Source organism: Cygnus atratus, chromosome 3, assembly GCF_013377495.2.
Source record: "Cygnus atratus isolate AKBS03 ecotype Queensland, Australia chromosome 3, CAtr_DNAZoo_HiC_assembly, whole genome shotgun sequence".
NCBI lineage: Eukaryota > Metazoa > Chordata > Aves > Anseriformes > Anatidae > Cygnus > Cygnus atratus.
Genome location: NC_066364.1, coordinates 127,667 through 142,824, shown reverse-complemented (window position 1 = coordinate 142,824; position 15,158 = coordinate 127,667). Strand labels below are relative to the sequence as shown.

General features: G+C 50.4%; 2 protein-coding genes across 10 annotated transcripts in view; one reads left to right on the top strand and one right to left on the bottom strand.

Annotated features, from left to right (window-relative positions):
- Positions 1-6,513, bottom strand: part of IFT172 (intraflagellar transport 172) — a 43,194-nt gene extending 36,681 nt beyond the window's left edge. For 3 of the 6 annotated variants that reach the window (XM_035568223.2, XM_035568226.2, XM_035568227.2), the window contains exons 1-8: positions 6,360-6,469; positions 6,136-6,279; positions 5,883-5,995; positions 5,233-5,272; positions 3,207-3,272; positions 2,621-2,700; positions 1,113-1,200; positions 45-259 (exon numbers count right to left, since the gene is read on the bottom strand). In XM_035568223.2, the coding sequence (XP_035424116.1) occupies positions 45-259; positions 1,113-1,200; positions 2,621-2,700; positions 3,207-3,272; positions 5,233-5,272; positions 5,883-5,995; positions 6,136-6,279; positions 6,360-6,398 (785 nt within the window). In that variant the 5' untranslated portion in view covers positions 6,399-6,469. Of the gene's footprint in view, positions 1-44; positions 260-1,112; positions 1,201-2,620; positions 2,701-3,206; positions 3,273-5,232; positions 5,273-5,882; positions 5,996-6,135; positions 6,280-6,359 lie in introns of all 6 variants that reach the window. The other 3 variants (XM_035568221.2, XM_035568222.2, XM_035568225.2) reach the window with 3 other exon arrangements.
- An 18-nt stretch (positions 6,514-6,531) lies between these two features.
- On the top strand, positions 6,532-14,747 carry LOC118259027 (low density lipoprotein receptor adapter protein 1-like). 4 transcript variants are annotated; one of them, XR_004781950.2, is made up of 9 exons: positions 6,532-6,694; positions 9,069-9,211; positions 9,743-9,855; positions 10,819-10,933; positions 11,306-11,378; positions 11,801-11,913; positions 12,872-12,921; positions 13,757-13,860; positions 14,021-14,059. XR_004781950.2 is itself a non-coding variant. In XM_035568229.2 (9 exons), the coding sequence occupies exons 1-9, from the start codon at positions 6,610-6,612 to the stop codon at positions 14,182-14,184; spliced, it is 897 nt and encodes a 298-aa protein (XP_035424122.1). In that variant the 5' UTR covers positions 6,532-6,609; the 3' UTR covers positions 14,185-14,747. The 4 variants fall into 4 exon arrangements, 3 of the variants coding, with proteins under 3 accessions (XP_035424122.1, XP_035424125.1, XP_035424124.1); XM_035568229.2 differs by having other exon boundaries at positions 13,820-13,860; positions 14,021-14,747; XM_035568232.2 differs by having other exon boundaries at positions 13,782-13,860; positions 14,021-14,170.
- The last annotated feature ends 411 nt before the right edge of the window (positions 14,748-15,158 follow it).

Genomic DNA, 15,158 nt, shown 5'->3' with positions numbered 1-15,158 from the left:
AGGAGAAAGATCTATAAAAGGGAGACTTCCAACAGGCACCATACCTATCATAGCTTCCAATGACAACAGCCTGGCCACCAGGACTGGCAGCTGCTGTGGTGAATTCCTTCTCTGAGGAGTCCCGACTATAGTCAAAGGTTTGAATCACACTGCCCTCCTTGCTATAAGCTACAATCTTCTTATCACATCCTGCAGCCACAATGCTGTTCAAAGCCCAGGCAAGGGCATAAGGAGGACAGGGATGCGTCACCAACTTACCCTACATTAGACAAGAGAGAACATCTTGAAAACATCATTGGCTTTAGCCCTCAACTGGCCTCTGTAGTCTACCACAGTGAGACCAGTATGATGCCCTTCTGGTAAAGTTCTTTTCACGGGTGTTGCTTTGTCTGCATGTCTTAGGCTATAGGAAGGTAGGCAGAAACCAGAACTGAGAGACATAAGAACTATTCCATTCATTTAAGTAGGAGAGAAGATTTCAGATGTCAGTACCAGTACCATTAACTAGACTGGAATGCATTCTTAACCTAGCAAAGTATATACGCGGCCTTCAGCTTATGCTAGATGGCAGACATGCTCAAATTGCTTCAGTGAGAGAGGAAAGATCTGAGTGGGAATAACATTTCCTCATCATATTTTAAAGCACAGAGACTACTCCTTTTGGGGAGGAGCAGGAGGCTCAAGAGAAATGCTGGGTGCCTACAGTATCCTGCCCACAGACACAATGTGGACTTGGGATTCAGGGTTAACTGGAATAACTATACCTCGCTTAATGAGAAGAAGATAATACTTGTTCTCTGGAACCCTACCCATTCGAGTATCATTCTCCTGGACATTCTAACATCAGATCTTTCCAGACATCTGAAAAGCCTCATGTCTCATACACAAAATGGTAATGTCCTCTCTTACTACCACACTCAGTGTAATTCAAAGCATCCAGTCACTGCTCCATTGTCTTCAACATTTCGTAAAACCTCCGCTAGCAAGAACAGACTGCAGCCCCTCTCCAGATCTGCACTCTCTTCACAACCTCATCACTTCACAGAGCTCTTGAGCTAGGAAGTTCACTGTGCAAACAGGAATTTCGCTCATTGAAGAAAGATCTTTGATACCTGTGATTCACCTGAGCCCTCATCATCAAAGAAGAAGCGTACTATGGTTCCATCTGCATGGCCAGACAGGATTCCCTTCCCCGACACACTGCAAATAAACAGATGCAAAGTTGCAATAAGATTTGTACCTTTATTTTTCTATCCCTGACCAGAAGAGCCAGTCCCAGGGACATTGTTGATGTTGCTCATCAAAGGAACCTTCACCAAAGTTGGATGGTGAACAGAAAAGGATCTAGTACCTGTATAAGTGTCTATAAAAACTAAAGCAGACAAAGGTATGGAGAGACAAGAGAGGCCACCTAAATATAAACAACTTACTATATTACTAAAACACAGAGAGGATAAGGAACCTTAAGTGGAGTAAAGACTATGTACACAATTTCTAATAGCAAGGTGTTTCAAACAATCCTTTCATTGGAACTCATCCAGAAGTGAGGCTGGATATTGTGACACCAGTAATCAATAAAAGCAACAAAAGTTGGAGAAAAAAAAACATAAAACATCTAGACAAACACTCTAGGACTATGCCCATTATCTGTAGCATTAATATGTTGTGTACTTCTCTATACAAATAGGGAGAAGAGAGCAAGGAAGAAACAGGCTTAATGTAAGGCACACAGAATGAACACTTTTAATGATAACTCATATAAAGAATACATTTTCTATGATGCTGCCTTCTGTCTATTGCAATCCCAGATTTGTCATTAACATCATATCAATAATAGCATGCGCTGTGTTTAGAAATAACAGGAAAAGAGAGATAGCGGAGGGAGACTGAGGAGAGGGAGAAAAGGGGAGGAGGAAAGAGGGAGAAGAGATGTGGGGGAAGGGGAGAGGGGTAAAGAAAGAAAGGGAGGAGAAACGAGAGCAAAGGAGAGAAAAAAACAGAAAGCCTTTGAAATGGATGCAAGACAGGTTCTGGAAGGATCTGTCAGCAGTGGGAAGTCAGACTAGCTTTTTTGTTCAGTGCTCAGAAAACAGAATAACACCATTTATCAAAAATCCTACTGCTAGGACGATGACATATCTTAAATATTTTAGGTAAATGATACTAAAGTACTTAAAATGAAAATTAATTAAAATAATTCAGAACTGTACTCTATGATTATTTTTCTAAGTATAGACTTGTCACAATTTAATCTGACAGAACATTTTCTATTTTTTAGTCCTTAAACTTGAATAATATTAGTAATCAGCTAATGAAGTTGACAACTTTAATCTTTATAAAGTCATGAATTCAAATAAATCAACATACGTATCTTACAGGCACTTACATCCTCAAATGTGTTTGGGGACAGCCAAACTGGATGGGCTAATGTGGAGTAGCCAGGTGTCAGATTTTAGGAAGAAATTCCTTTTGGAAAGCACTGAATGTTATCATCTTGACAAGAACTGACAGCAGAAAGACATTCTAACAACCTCCCATACTGCCACAAGTTCTGCCAGGGCCAATGGCTAGGTAGGAGGCTGAGCTAAAGCAGTGTAGCCTAAAGCAATGCCATACTCACTTGGAAGTTAGAGAGACCACATAGGAATCTGTCCCATAAATGGTGGAAGACTTGTTGTTCTTTGTATTTGCTAAACGAACCTGAGAAAGAGAATCTGATCAATGTTGCTTCTGTTCCCAAACAGAAACGTGGATATCCCGCAGTGTAACGTCCCCATATGTTTTCCAGTCCACAACCAGCAACAGAAATAGAAAGCTTATTGCTTTCTGGTAGGTTGGAGAGCAAATGGAAAACTTGGAGCTGCAGTCATAGAATCATAGAATGGTTTGAGTTGAAAGGGACCTTAAAGATCATCTAATTCCAACCCTCCTGCTATTGGCAGGAACACCTTCCACTAGAAGGGAGTGGAAGGTGTCACACTTCCACATTTTTAGGAAGGCTCAAGAAAAGGACCAAAGGATCCAACAGAACCTCCAAGAACTGGGAACCAAAACCAGAAAATTTAAGCCGTTGGAGTAATCCCCCTGTTGCTGATGGGTGCCCTAAGACCACAGAATAATGGTTCCTACCCTGCACCCTAGGTGCATGCAGGCTCTCATAGCCCCTACATGGAAAAGAAAATCAGGCAAATAACAAGTTTCTCTACCTTTCCTTCAGCAAGACCAAAGACAATGATATTCTCCGCTGGCCACAATAAGCAGGTCACAGCACTCTGCCAAGGAGGAATTAAAAAGAGAGATAAGAGCTCCACTATACTTAGAAAGTTTCTTGCCCCATTGCTTGCTACATAAGACAGCTCAGGAACAAGACCACTCAGTCCAAGAAAGAGAAGAGATTGGAGCATTGTGATGGACCTTAAAGTGGGATTAAGGCCCTCGATACTGAAACTTGAACTAGATAACAGTGAGCTAGGGTAGAGTAAGAGGCTGAGAAGAGCTTAAACAGGGCATCAAATTTATACCTGCTGTTGTTCAGTATAGGTGCTCTTCTGAGGGGACTGCTCTTCGATAATGTGTGGTTTTCCAGATGTTATGTTCGAATGTATAAAATCACAGCTATTTTAAAATACTTTGTTGCAACAACAAATATAAATCAGAAAAATAATTTTATTCTGCTCATTTCATAACAGATATGAGAATATCTGTACTTTGGGTCTTAATTTGCTGAATCACAAGTAGTGCTTATTTATATCTTTTCATTTACAAGCAAGATGGTTATCCAATGCTACCAAATAGGTCAGGCAGAAACAGATTCATTAAATCCATATCAAAGGAATTTTTAAAATCGGAGGTGTGGGGGTCAGCATGAAACCTAACTGTAAGAGAGAGCCAAAAGAGTTCATGAAGCCACTTTACATTTAAATTGAAAAATTTCAGTCAATGTTTGGCATTGTGCCACTAGCACCAGCTTCATAGGCGTATCTGTTCCATTTTAAGAATCTGAGCCTGCTTTAGATATATATACACTCTCATTTATTCATCTCACCTACTCTCCCCCACTCTTACCATTTATGTCAGCAAACACAACAACTATCAGATACCAAAATGTCCCTGGATGCCTAAGCTGCTCATAACTTACATGTCCAACCAATCACCAAGATGCACCTTCTACTCTTCCTGTTCCCCAGACATCCACTTATTTTCCTCATTATCTGCCAAACCATTATTTTCAGTCTAACACAGTCACAAGCAGCCTAGTTGAAACTTAGAAACAAGCCTTACAAAGTGGTAACAAGCTCAGCAACTAGCGTAAGGAAGTCAAACTTGCAGATACTCATCCTGACCCTATAGCAGGATGCCTTGCTTGTCAGCAGAGCAGAACAGTGTCACTGTTTTCACAAGACGCACAAGAGTGCCCAGCAGGTTTTGCAAATTGCAGGTGAGGGAAAGGGCCAAATAGATGATCTCCCATATTGACTGAACGTACCAAAAAATTGTAAATATAAATATTCAGCTACAGTGGAGAATCTACAGTGGAGAATTCAGCTACAGTGGAAAATCTGCCCCATCAAGGAAAGAATGATAAGAAACCACACAGATAGCATTAGAAAAATAAAACATTCATTACGATAGAAATGGTAAAAAAGGCATAGGATAAATGAGAGAGTGAGAGAAAATAGAAATAAACAACTAAATTAAAATACAAAAACTGTACACATGCTGTGTGCAACATCTAAGCCTTGCAAGAGGCAAGCAGCTTCCCATCAGGCTGCTAGCCAGGTGCTGCAGCAAAGGAGAGCCAGAGGGACAGGAAGCAGCGCTAGTCATTGCCAGCATACTCAAGCAGCAAGCAATAAACAACAAAAGGACTCTCCATATCTGGAGAGTCCTTGATATCCATATCTGGTATAACCGTAATGTTCAAGAAAGGGGCAAGTGGATACCAAGCCCTTCTTGCTCTCTTTTCCTCATTCTTGACACTCTTTTCCAGTGTCATGATCACTCAGTGCAGCAGGTCAACCACAGAGAAACAAAGGCTGACCAACAGCTTTCTTCCCTTACTGTCAGAGCAATAGAATTATATTTGTCCCCCTTCTGCAGCCAGCACTGAGTGTTCAGAGATGGTGGATGGCCCTCCTATGAGCATGCCTCTGAGTATGCGCAGTGACATACAATTATTTTTATCCTACAGCTACTTCAGAAAATGGAGTTAAACAGGAGTATAAGTCTCACCATTTGGATGAACTTGTTGCATATCACCTTCTTGTCACCCCTGCAGAAAAAGGCAGACAAAAATGACTATTGGTGAACCTGGTAAAATTGTCCATTCTGGATACCCTACTGTTTGTATTCAGTTCATTTTAATGTTGTCAAACACAGGTGAGTTAAGTTTTATATGCTGGTGGTCTACCACAAGCCAACTTTAGGCAGAAAATTAAAAAAAAAAAAAAAAGGTTCTACATTTTGCAAGACTAAGGCTATTGGAAAATATGGGAATTATCTGAGCTTCCAAAATTTTGGTGACATGCCTTTCTGAGCAGCTTAGGAACAACACATACAAGCAAATGACGCTGAAGTGACGCAGCCATGTGCCTCAGTTCCACATCTGTGAAACAGCGCTTTCATTTTGCAGCCACAGCCCCACAGAAGTTGGCACATGCTCCCACCAGGTTCCACAAAGACTGTTCAAGGAAACCCTATCTGTTGCTATCTGAGCAATTAATTGCAGGTTAGACGAGGTGCACCACAGCACATACTACGCTGAGGACCAGGCCTGGATGCACACCCACACCAGCATCCAGAAAGTGTACTACATGGAAAGGAGGGAGAGCACCGTTCCCTTCTCACGGGTGCGGCACTGGTCACTCCACCACCAGACTCACCACTCCTCTCCGATCCTGTAGACATAGACAATGTTGTCCGTTTGGCCAATGGCGATTTTGGTGGAGTCCGGGGAGAACGCCATGCCTTTGACCACGTAGCTCTTCCTCCCATACTGTGGACACGAAGGCAGCTTGAGCCACGGGGGAAGGCTGGCACGCCCCGGCCGCACGTGCACCGACCAGCCCCCAGCCCACGACCGCACCCCAGCTGGGGCAGGCCCTGCTGGCAGCAGCCCGGGCCCGGGGCCCTCACCTTGGCGTCGGCGGGCTTGGTGGAGAATTTGTCGCGGCGCTCGCCGTGCTCGTCGTACAGCAGCACCACGCGGTCTGCGGTGCACACGGCGAAGCGGCCGCTGTTGGCCGACCAGGCCATGCAGGTCACCCGCGCAGTGCCGTCCTGCGGGACACACACAGCCTCAGGCGCCGCCGCACCCAGACCCCCCCGACCCCCCCCGGCCCGGCCCGGCCCGGCCCGACCTGCGGGGCTAGTAGCGTCCGCACGTGCCGCAGCTGCATCGCGCCGAGAGCGGGATCGGGATGGGACCGGGACTGGACCGCGCCGCCGCCGCCGCCGCCGGGCCCCCCCTCAACCCGCCCCCGTTGCCCCGGCAACCCCAGGGCCTCCGCCACTGCTGACGTCAACACGCCGAGTCCGGCAGCGGACGGCGGCCCGCCCCGCCCGGCCCCCGCCGCCTCGGTACCGGCAGGGCTCGGCCTCGGCTCTGCCATGGAGGCGCTGCGGGCGGCGGGGCGCGCAGTACTCCGGAGTCCGCGCCTCGCCCGGCACGGCCTGGGGCTCTGCCGGCGGCGCAGTGAGTGCGGGCCACGGGTGCCGGGAGCGGGCGGGGCCCGGGCATCGGGCTCGGCTGCGGCGCGTGGCTCCGGGCCCTCCTCGGTGCCGGTGCACGGGCGGGGGGCAGGGAGCGCTCTTCTCGGTCCGGCCGGGCCCGGGATGCGGCCGCCCGCCGGGCGGGGCGGAGGCCGGGGAGCCGGGGACCAGGCCGTGGTTGCGGGGAGCTCGCGGGGGCTGCGGGGCTGCAGGCGGGGCGGGGCGGGCCAGCGGCGCCGTGGGCTGTTCGCGCGGCCCTGGCAGCGCTGTCCCCGTCGGGCCGGCTCCTGCCCCGCGTTGTCATTGAGATCGTGCGTGCCGGTGGGTTGAAAGGCCTCGGGTGGATGTCCCAGACGGTGGCACCGGTGCTGCCGGGGCATGGTGTGCCCCATCTGCAGGCACTGTTTCCTGCCTGCGTGAGATTTGGTCTTCCTGAACCGCTGCATCTGGTCCTGTGCAGGTGTGGAAATGCATAGTGAGTGTGACAGGTCTGCACGTAGCTCGCCGTGGGGTGACTGCCCGCTGGTCTTGGGTAGGCTGACCCCACAGGCCCAGCAGGAGGGCAGTGCCTGGGCTTCCTCCTTCGCAGCTACCCAGCTGCTTTACTGGGGCAGCAGTGCTCGCTCTGGCAGCCTCTAGCATGTTTGAGCTGTTCTCAAAGCTTGGAGTGAGACAGGGTGTTTTTTACCCAGGGGAGAGAGAGGTCCCTGACACTTGCATGGTATCGAGGTGGGTTCCCTGGCAGTTTTAGGAGTGCTGCAAAAATAAGGTCTCTTGATTTCCCTGTGGGCTCAGGTTATTCCAATTATGAGTCAGAGCTTTCTCAAGCATGTCAGTAATCTTCTGGGAGCTAATCCCAGGAAAGAGATGAAGAATAACCTGAAAAGTATTATTTTAGCGTGAACAATAGATACCTAGGCAATTCCCAGGGAAGCATTCAAATCCAGTCTTTCTAATGGTGCACATAACACAGGACCAGAGGGTCCTGTTCCCTCCCTCCTCTGTGGGATGAATCCCTGAGAACAAGATGGAGTCTGTGGCTCCCTGCATCTTAGTCCTTCTTACCTCCTCTCTTACCATCCTTGTGCTGTTTAGAATTCGAGGAGGTAAATATGTACTGATTTCTGCTTCAGCTCTCTTTGAAAGCATCACCAGGAAGTACTTGGTATGAGAGAAGCATTCCTTTGTGTATGGTACTAGCCTGATAAATACAGCTTTTGCCTTTGACTCTCACTTTGAGAGTGAACTTTCTGTTGAAGGCAATGGCTTTGTCTTGTGGGATCAGAGCTTGAAAACAGTGCTTGTTTTGTGTGTCTTCCACCAGTAGTAGTGTTATCAGGACTGACTGTAGGGTCAGGGCTCCTTCTACTACCTGTCTGGTGAAACAGACTGGTTTCTGAAGGAAACTGGACATGCTGAGGGCTGTCTAGAGGGAATCTAGGGAAGTCGAGGGAGGCGATTCTCCCCCTCTACTCCACTCTTGTGAGACCCCACCTGGAATGCTGTGTTCATCTCTGAGGCTCCCAGCATAAGAAAGACATGGACCTGTCAGAGTATTTTTAAATTATTATTTTGTATTTTATTTATTTTCTGACTGCAGCAATTGGGTTTCAAAAGAGAGAACACAGGAAACAGAGACCAGTGTCCCTTCCGTTCTGTGACCTCCACAGTAATGCACATGGGAGATCTCTTCCCTCTGTGCATTGGACTTCATCTGTAAAACATGTTTTTTGGGAAGCTAGTTTGCACCCTTGAAACTCCAGTCTAAGCTTTTCCTTAACACAGAGCCTTTATAGGGTGATTGTTTCCCAACCAGCTCTGCTTCAACTGTGAGTGCTGGACAAACTACCCCTCTCCTGGCAGCCTGCTGCTGTAGACAATAGCCAGAGGTTTGGCTTTGATTATGCTGGGACTACTTGGGGATTTTGATCTGATTAAGTGGGGCAGCAAATGCTGCTGTTCCTGAGGTGTGCATGCAGCCTAGATGATGAGATGAATACAGTACAGAGCACATGCTGCTTGTAGTGAGAGAGACCTGTGAACGATAGGTTTTGGCAGATAGCATTGAACACTGTGCAGCATCTGAGGCTCTATGCAGATATGCAGAAGTTTACTATTTTGCTGGCAGAGCTTGTACCTCCAGGAATGGGGACTAAAAGCTTCAGGGGTGAACTCTCCTTTCAGTCTGTTCTTATTCCAAGAATGTCACAGAGCCAGAAGAGTACCCTGGTGAGTGCAGGTAGAAGCACTGCTGCTGAGAGCACTGAAGCTGCAGTGAGGTGGGGTGGTTCTGCTGGGACTAGCCATGTGGCTGCTGGCACATGGCTTCTGCTGCTGAGTCATTTTTTTCTTTACAGAGCTTCCTGAGAGCTGGGCTGATATGCAGGAGCCGCTGCTTGAGGGGATGTGCTTCACACTGAAGTATCTGGGCATGACACTGGTAGAGAAACCCAAAGGAGAAGACATGGCAGCTGCTGCCATCCGCCGGATCATTGCCATGGTGAGAGCCAGCCCTGGGCCCTGCTGTGCTGGGGTAGAGAAGAGCCCATTTGGAGGCCAGCCCCACCCCAAAAAAAAAAAAAGGCATCAGGTCTCAGCCCTGAACTCCATCTAGGGACTGCACTGTTCCCAAGGGAGGGTGGTGTGCAAGAGGCTGTCTGTCCCCCATCTCTGTGCTGTGGGGGAATCTGTCTTCCTGCAGGACAGCTGCCATTACCTGCTTCCACACTGAGAACACAGCTGGGAGCAGGGCTGTGCCCCTCTCTGCATGGAGAGGAGGGTGAGGGCTGGGGGAGGTGGGATCTGTCCTATCCCGCGTGCATGGCAATAGCATGAAGGGACTACAGGGATGTTCTGCACAGGACTGTGCCTCATCTCCAGTCTCTTTCTTTCTTACCCCTAAGGCAGGATCCTGCCTTTATAGCGAGGGTCCAAGTGGGTGGCTTTCTGTACAGAGTCTGGGGGACTCAACAAGGTGGGGTGAGGGCCCTCACTGGGTTTGCAGAGGTGTCTGGTGTTTCCCCACTGCCAGGCACGGGTGGGAGCTCGCAAGTTCCAGAAGGTGATTCTGACAGTGTCTCCGAGGGGCATCTCGCTGCAAGACGCAGACACAAAGGAGATTGTTGAGAACATCTCCATCTACAGGTGGGCATAGTGTGTAGGAGGGCGGCCTGGGTGTTCCCTAGCAGCCAACAGGAGACTGATGGGATCCTGAGGAGCTAGGGTGGGCTGGGCCTTCTGTTAGTAATACTGTGTGCCTTAGGTCTTCTTTTGGCTCCCTGAGACCAGCTCCCTCTCCCTGCTGTACCCCACAGCACTGCTTGGGTCTAAATGCAGGCAGGGGCCTGGGTTGCTTTGTGTTCTGGGTCAGTCTGTCTGGCTTTTTCTGCAGGCCCTGCTTGTCTCTTCTGCATCCTGCATTCAACAGGATGTCAGATCAGGGCTGATGGCTGGAAAGCCACCACAGCAAGGGCAGGACTGCATGTCTACCTTTCTTTGTTGGCACAGTACCAGAGGACTGCCCTTCTGGCTGCAGTGGAATGAGGGTGCCTTGGCCTGCAGCTCACTTGGGTTGGCTAAAGGCAGTTTCTGGGAGGGCTGATTGGTTTATTATTATTATTATTTTTAACTGCTGCCTACTGTGTTTTAGCTGGACTGGGTGTCGGTGGGTGCTGTGTGTGAGGAGAGGATGGCTGAAGGCTGGTGGCAAGATGTGAAGCAGGGTCAGGACAAATTCTTGGTGCAAAATTTGGGTCTCGGCACAGGAGCTGATGTGCTAAGGCAGACACTGCCTGGCCTCCAGTTGTGTTTTTGAAGGTGATCACCTGTTTTTCTTTTTGTCTTAGTGTTTGAGTTTTGAATTGGGCATCAGAGGACCAAAGAGCACACTGGGGCAACACAAGAGGGGAATACCTGTGGATGCAGTGATCTCTTATGAGTTCTAGGTGCCAGGCAGCCTTTGATCCTTGCTGGGTTGCTGGGCTGCCTGATATCCAGGGCAGGTGAAAGTCTCAGGCTGTCAGCAATGCTTGTTTGTGTTCTGGGAGAAGAGCAGAAGACTTGTGCAGTGTTCCCCTGTTACTCCGAGCAGCTACTCTCTGTCCACAGGATCTCCTACTGCACAACCGACAAGCTGCAGAACAAAATCTTTGCTTATGTTGCGCAGAGCCAGGAGAGTGGGGCACTGGAGTGCCATGCCTTCCTCTCACCCAAGAAGAAGATTGTAAGCACTTCTCTTCTGCTCTTGATTCTTTGAGGTAAGGGCGGGAGCAAGGCCCTTTCTTCTTCCCCTTCAGAGGGAGGAGACCCTTATCTCTGTGCACCTTAGCTGGAAATAGAGACAGGGAATGCATGTTTCCTCACATTCTGCAGAGGTGGGTGGTGAGCAATAGGAAGTTCTTCAGTTCCAGTTCCTCTGGGATCTCCTCTTGGGAATGGCTGGCCCACAAAGCATTGAACTCTGGCCTTCCACATGTGTGCTCCATAGGGAAAAGCAGCGAGGGAGTGCTTGAGGCTCTCAGATCTTGGGCAGCAGTGTTGTCTCTGTTTGATGGCAGAGACAGAAGTAGACATTCTCCCTCTTTCTTGTACACAGGCCCAGGCTGTGACTCTGACTGTGGCCCAGGCCTTCCAGATGGCACTGGATCTCTGGGAAGCAGCAAATGCAGGTAGGAAGGAATTTCTCAGACACTTCCCTCGGCCTAGCCTTGGGATTGGGGTCTTTAGTGTGGGACCCTGTCTTGGGCTGTGTGGAGGAGAGCTGGCTCGCTGCCTGGCTGGTGAAATGCACCAACCACAGAGATCATTGTCCCTGCTGTTGTGCTCTCTGCCACTGTCCCGTGTGGGGAGCCTGCCTTATCTCTGGCTGGGGCATCCCTGCTATCCATGCTGCTCCTCTGCATTGCTGAGCTGTAGCACATCTTAGGGCCCTGTGGGAATTGCCTTGAGTGGTGATCCCCCACTTTTCTTTGCATTTTCCCCTAAGCACAACAGGGTTATCTGTCCCTTGTCCACAGTCCAGCCTGTGCATTCCCTGCTAGGCCTTCTTCAGGTTCCAGGCACTAACTCTGCTGCTTTTGCCCTGTCCCAGGCTCTAGGCAGGAACAGTCCCTTCACCCTCCATGTGTCTTGGAGCACAGTGAACCCGGCAGAGCAAGTGAGCCAGCCCCCCCGGGGAGCCCTCCCTTCAGACACCAATTCGGGGTACAGTATGTGCAAGTCTGGCCTGTGCCCAGGCCTGTCTTGCATTAGGGCAAGAAAAAGAGTAACCCTTACACAGCTCCCTCCTCTTGGCCTTTCAGGACCCTGTTGTTATCTGCACTGCCTCCCTTGCACACAGAAGCCTGACATGTCAAGGGGCACTCTGTACTCTGTCTGGCTCACAAGGCAGGAGCCTCAGCTGGACTTTGCTCCAGGAACTCCCCTGTCAGGTCCAGCATTGCAGCAACCCTCAGCCCTGCTCTGCTGGCCCTGTCAAATAAGGAGCTGTAACCTGCTCTGTACTCTTGGTGCTATAGCTTGGAGTGACACAACCTCTCTCAAGGAGATGAGGAGCCTTTGTCTGGTCATTATCTTGCCAGTCTGGGATAAGGCTCAGCCCTGCTCATCTGCAGAGCACCCACTGCATATCCAGAGCCAGCCAAAGCATTCCCAGTGTTGTAAGTCTCTCTCATTGTGGCCTTGTCCAGGAGCCTCTGGATGCTTGCTCCTTTACCTCATGCTTCCAGCACTGGCACAGCCTGGCAGTGGTTGCAGTCATCCTTGCTTGCAGCCTGCTCCTGGCCCTCCGGCTGGGAGATGTGCTAACCCTGCTCTTGTCTCTGGGTAAAGGTGAGCTGTGTGCTGCAGCTGTCTCAGTTTGGTGGTTCATTCCCAACTCACACCCTGTGTTTGGTGCTCTGCTGTCTGGGGGAATGTGAGAAGAACCTTGGTCTGTCTCTCCCCTTGTGTGGCTGTGTATATGAGCCCCAAAGATTTCAGCAGCCCAGCACTGCAGGAGGCAGTTTCCCCCCCTACTGCTTCTAGGCACATCTTATCCACCCTGGTGGGTGACTGTGTCTTATGAAGGTACTGGGGACAGTCCTGCTGCTCCAGAACAGGCTCTGGGCAGCCCAGTCTGGCTCCTGGTAGAGACCTACCTGTTTGTTTCTTTGTTTGCAAGGAGGAGGAAGAGGAGGAGGAAGATGAAAACCTTGAGGAAACTTTACCTGGGTAGGTGGTGAGCTGCTGCTACTGCACAGGGAGCACACTGATGGACCCTGTCTTATTTCCTTCTCTGTGCCCCATGCAAGGGGAGCTGTTGAAGCCGTGAGCACTGTGGGAGCTTGGAGGAGATCTGCATGGGAGCAGGGGGGAGTTTTCTCCTGTTTTCTCTGCCTCTGTCAGCTGAGATGTTGAAGGTACAGGGGGCTGAGCTGTGGAGGGGCAGATCTGGCAGTACAGCTCTCGCAGTGGGAGTTAGATGCATACCCTCAGGATGTGCCCAGACATGTCTTTTGTTCTGTTTCTGCCACTCTGCTGAGGCCACCCTATCCAGACATGCTTCTCAGGTGGGACTCAGAACTGTCTCTCTCCTTCCACTGATTTCCCTGGGGCTTGGGCCAAGATGGAGGCCTGGTTATGTGGACTCTGTGGACTAGGGCCTGGGACTGAGCTTGGGAGTAGCTGATGGTACATAAGCACAGGATTAATCCAATGGTCTTTTGCAGAGGTGCTTGTGGTGGTGGGTTTGATCAGCCTTTCCTGTTATGGCTGTTCTCACACACCTGTCAAACCAGTGCCTGATGGGTCTGGCAGTACTGTCAGGCTGGAACTGTGCTGAGCAGGTATCATCTTGGAACCAGCAGCTGTGCAGGCTGAAGCTCTTTATGTGTTCCTGTGATACTGCCACCTGTTGTCTGGGGAGGATTCTTGATAGGAAGGAGATAGCTGTGCAGTCTAAGGATGGGCTAGCCTGGGGAAAGGGTTTGGTAGCAATGAGCCTAGGGCCTTCTGCAGTCTGAGTACCTGGTAACTGCTGTTCCATGCCATGCCTATTCTGCTGAAGGTCATGAGCATGGGTCTCTCAGCAGGTGCTTGGCGGTGATGGGTGTTCTGTTCTCTTCCAAAGCTGCATGGAGGAGCTGGGGAGGGAAGTCCACAGTCCAGCAGGTAAGCTCCCTCCCTCTGTGTTGCTTTGCCACATCCCCCAGCATGTTCTCTGCAGAGGGAGGGGGATGACAATTCACCTGGGTAAGTCTGCTTCCCCTCCCTGGCTGGGTTCCCAACTGCAAACCTCATGGACCAGGTCTCCCTCCTTCTTGCTTTTCAGAGTTGACACCTCTTGTGCCCAGACCGAACTTGCCAACTGCGCAGCTGCCGCTGAGCTGGCCCCGCTTGGGGCAACCCCCAGGCTGCTGGAAGGGGCTGGGGGAGGTTGGAGTCCCCCCCACAGCTGGCCTTGGGACTGATGGCCCCAAGGTTACCCTGGGCTAAGCCAAGTCTCTGCAGCAATGGACCAGCCACTCAGGATTCACCCTGTGCCTGCACCCAGGCAAGCCAGTGCCTGCCCCTGCTCCCTGCACTGTCCCCAGGCGCAGGGGCTACTGACACAACTGCCATGCGGTGTGCAGACTGCAACACCCACTCCTTGTTGTGCTGTCCACCTGCATGAACCACCTTGAACTGCAGTTGCTCCTTGTTGCCCTTTAAGGCTGTTGGACTAGTGTTCCTCACTCTGCCCACTCCCATTGCAGGCACAGCCACTGCACGTGCCCTGGGCCTGCAGAATGTAGCCAGTGCACCCAGAGCTGTGTATCCGACTGCTCCTCATAGTGGCAACTGGGGACCAGTTGAGGCTGAGCAGCCTGCTGTGTCTGTGTGAGGGGGGGGTCTTACTCAGCAAATTGAATTTGCATATGATCCTCAGGGAGCTATAGCTCTTGGCCAGAAGAGCTCTTCCCTGCAGTTCAGCCCTACACCATCCTGTGAGTGAAATTAGCTGGTTTTTAAAGGAAAGCTCTGCATTTGTAGGGAAATAAACTGAGGTGTGGTGTGTGTTTTTTTTTTTTTTTTTTAAACTGTTGTCATTTGGGTTTGAGTGCTGGATGGGGGCTTTGTGCAAGCACATGAAGTACCGTGTCCCCTATGCTACCTACAGCGAGGCTTCCTTTCTGGTGGCAAGGGCCTGTGCTGTCTGTCAGGGAGCCTGCAGCTGCACTGAGTCTCCCATTTTCTTAGCTGCTGGCCCTGAGGGAGTCATCTCCCCTGTGCCAAGGGCTGCAAGGGCCTGGGGTGGCCTTAGCCTTGCTATCTGGGAAGAATCTGGTCCAGGCTGTGCTGGACTGGAGCATCTTGGGCACCAGTGAATGTCATCTGCACAACAGGAGCTGACAGCTGATCCTGCCTGAGGCCAGGGAGGACACAAGCCCCATGTATGCTAGCAGGTCTCAACCTCTCCCACCTCTGTG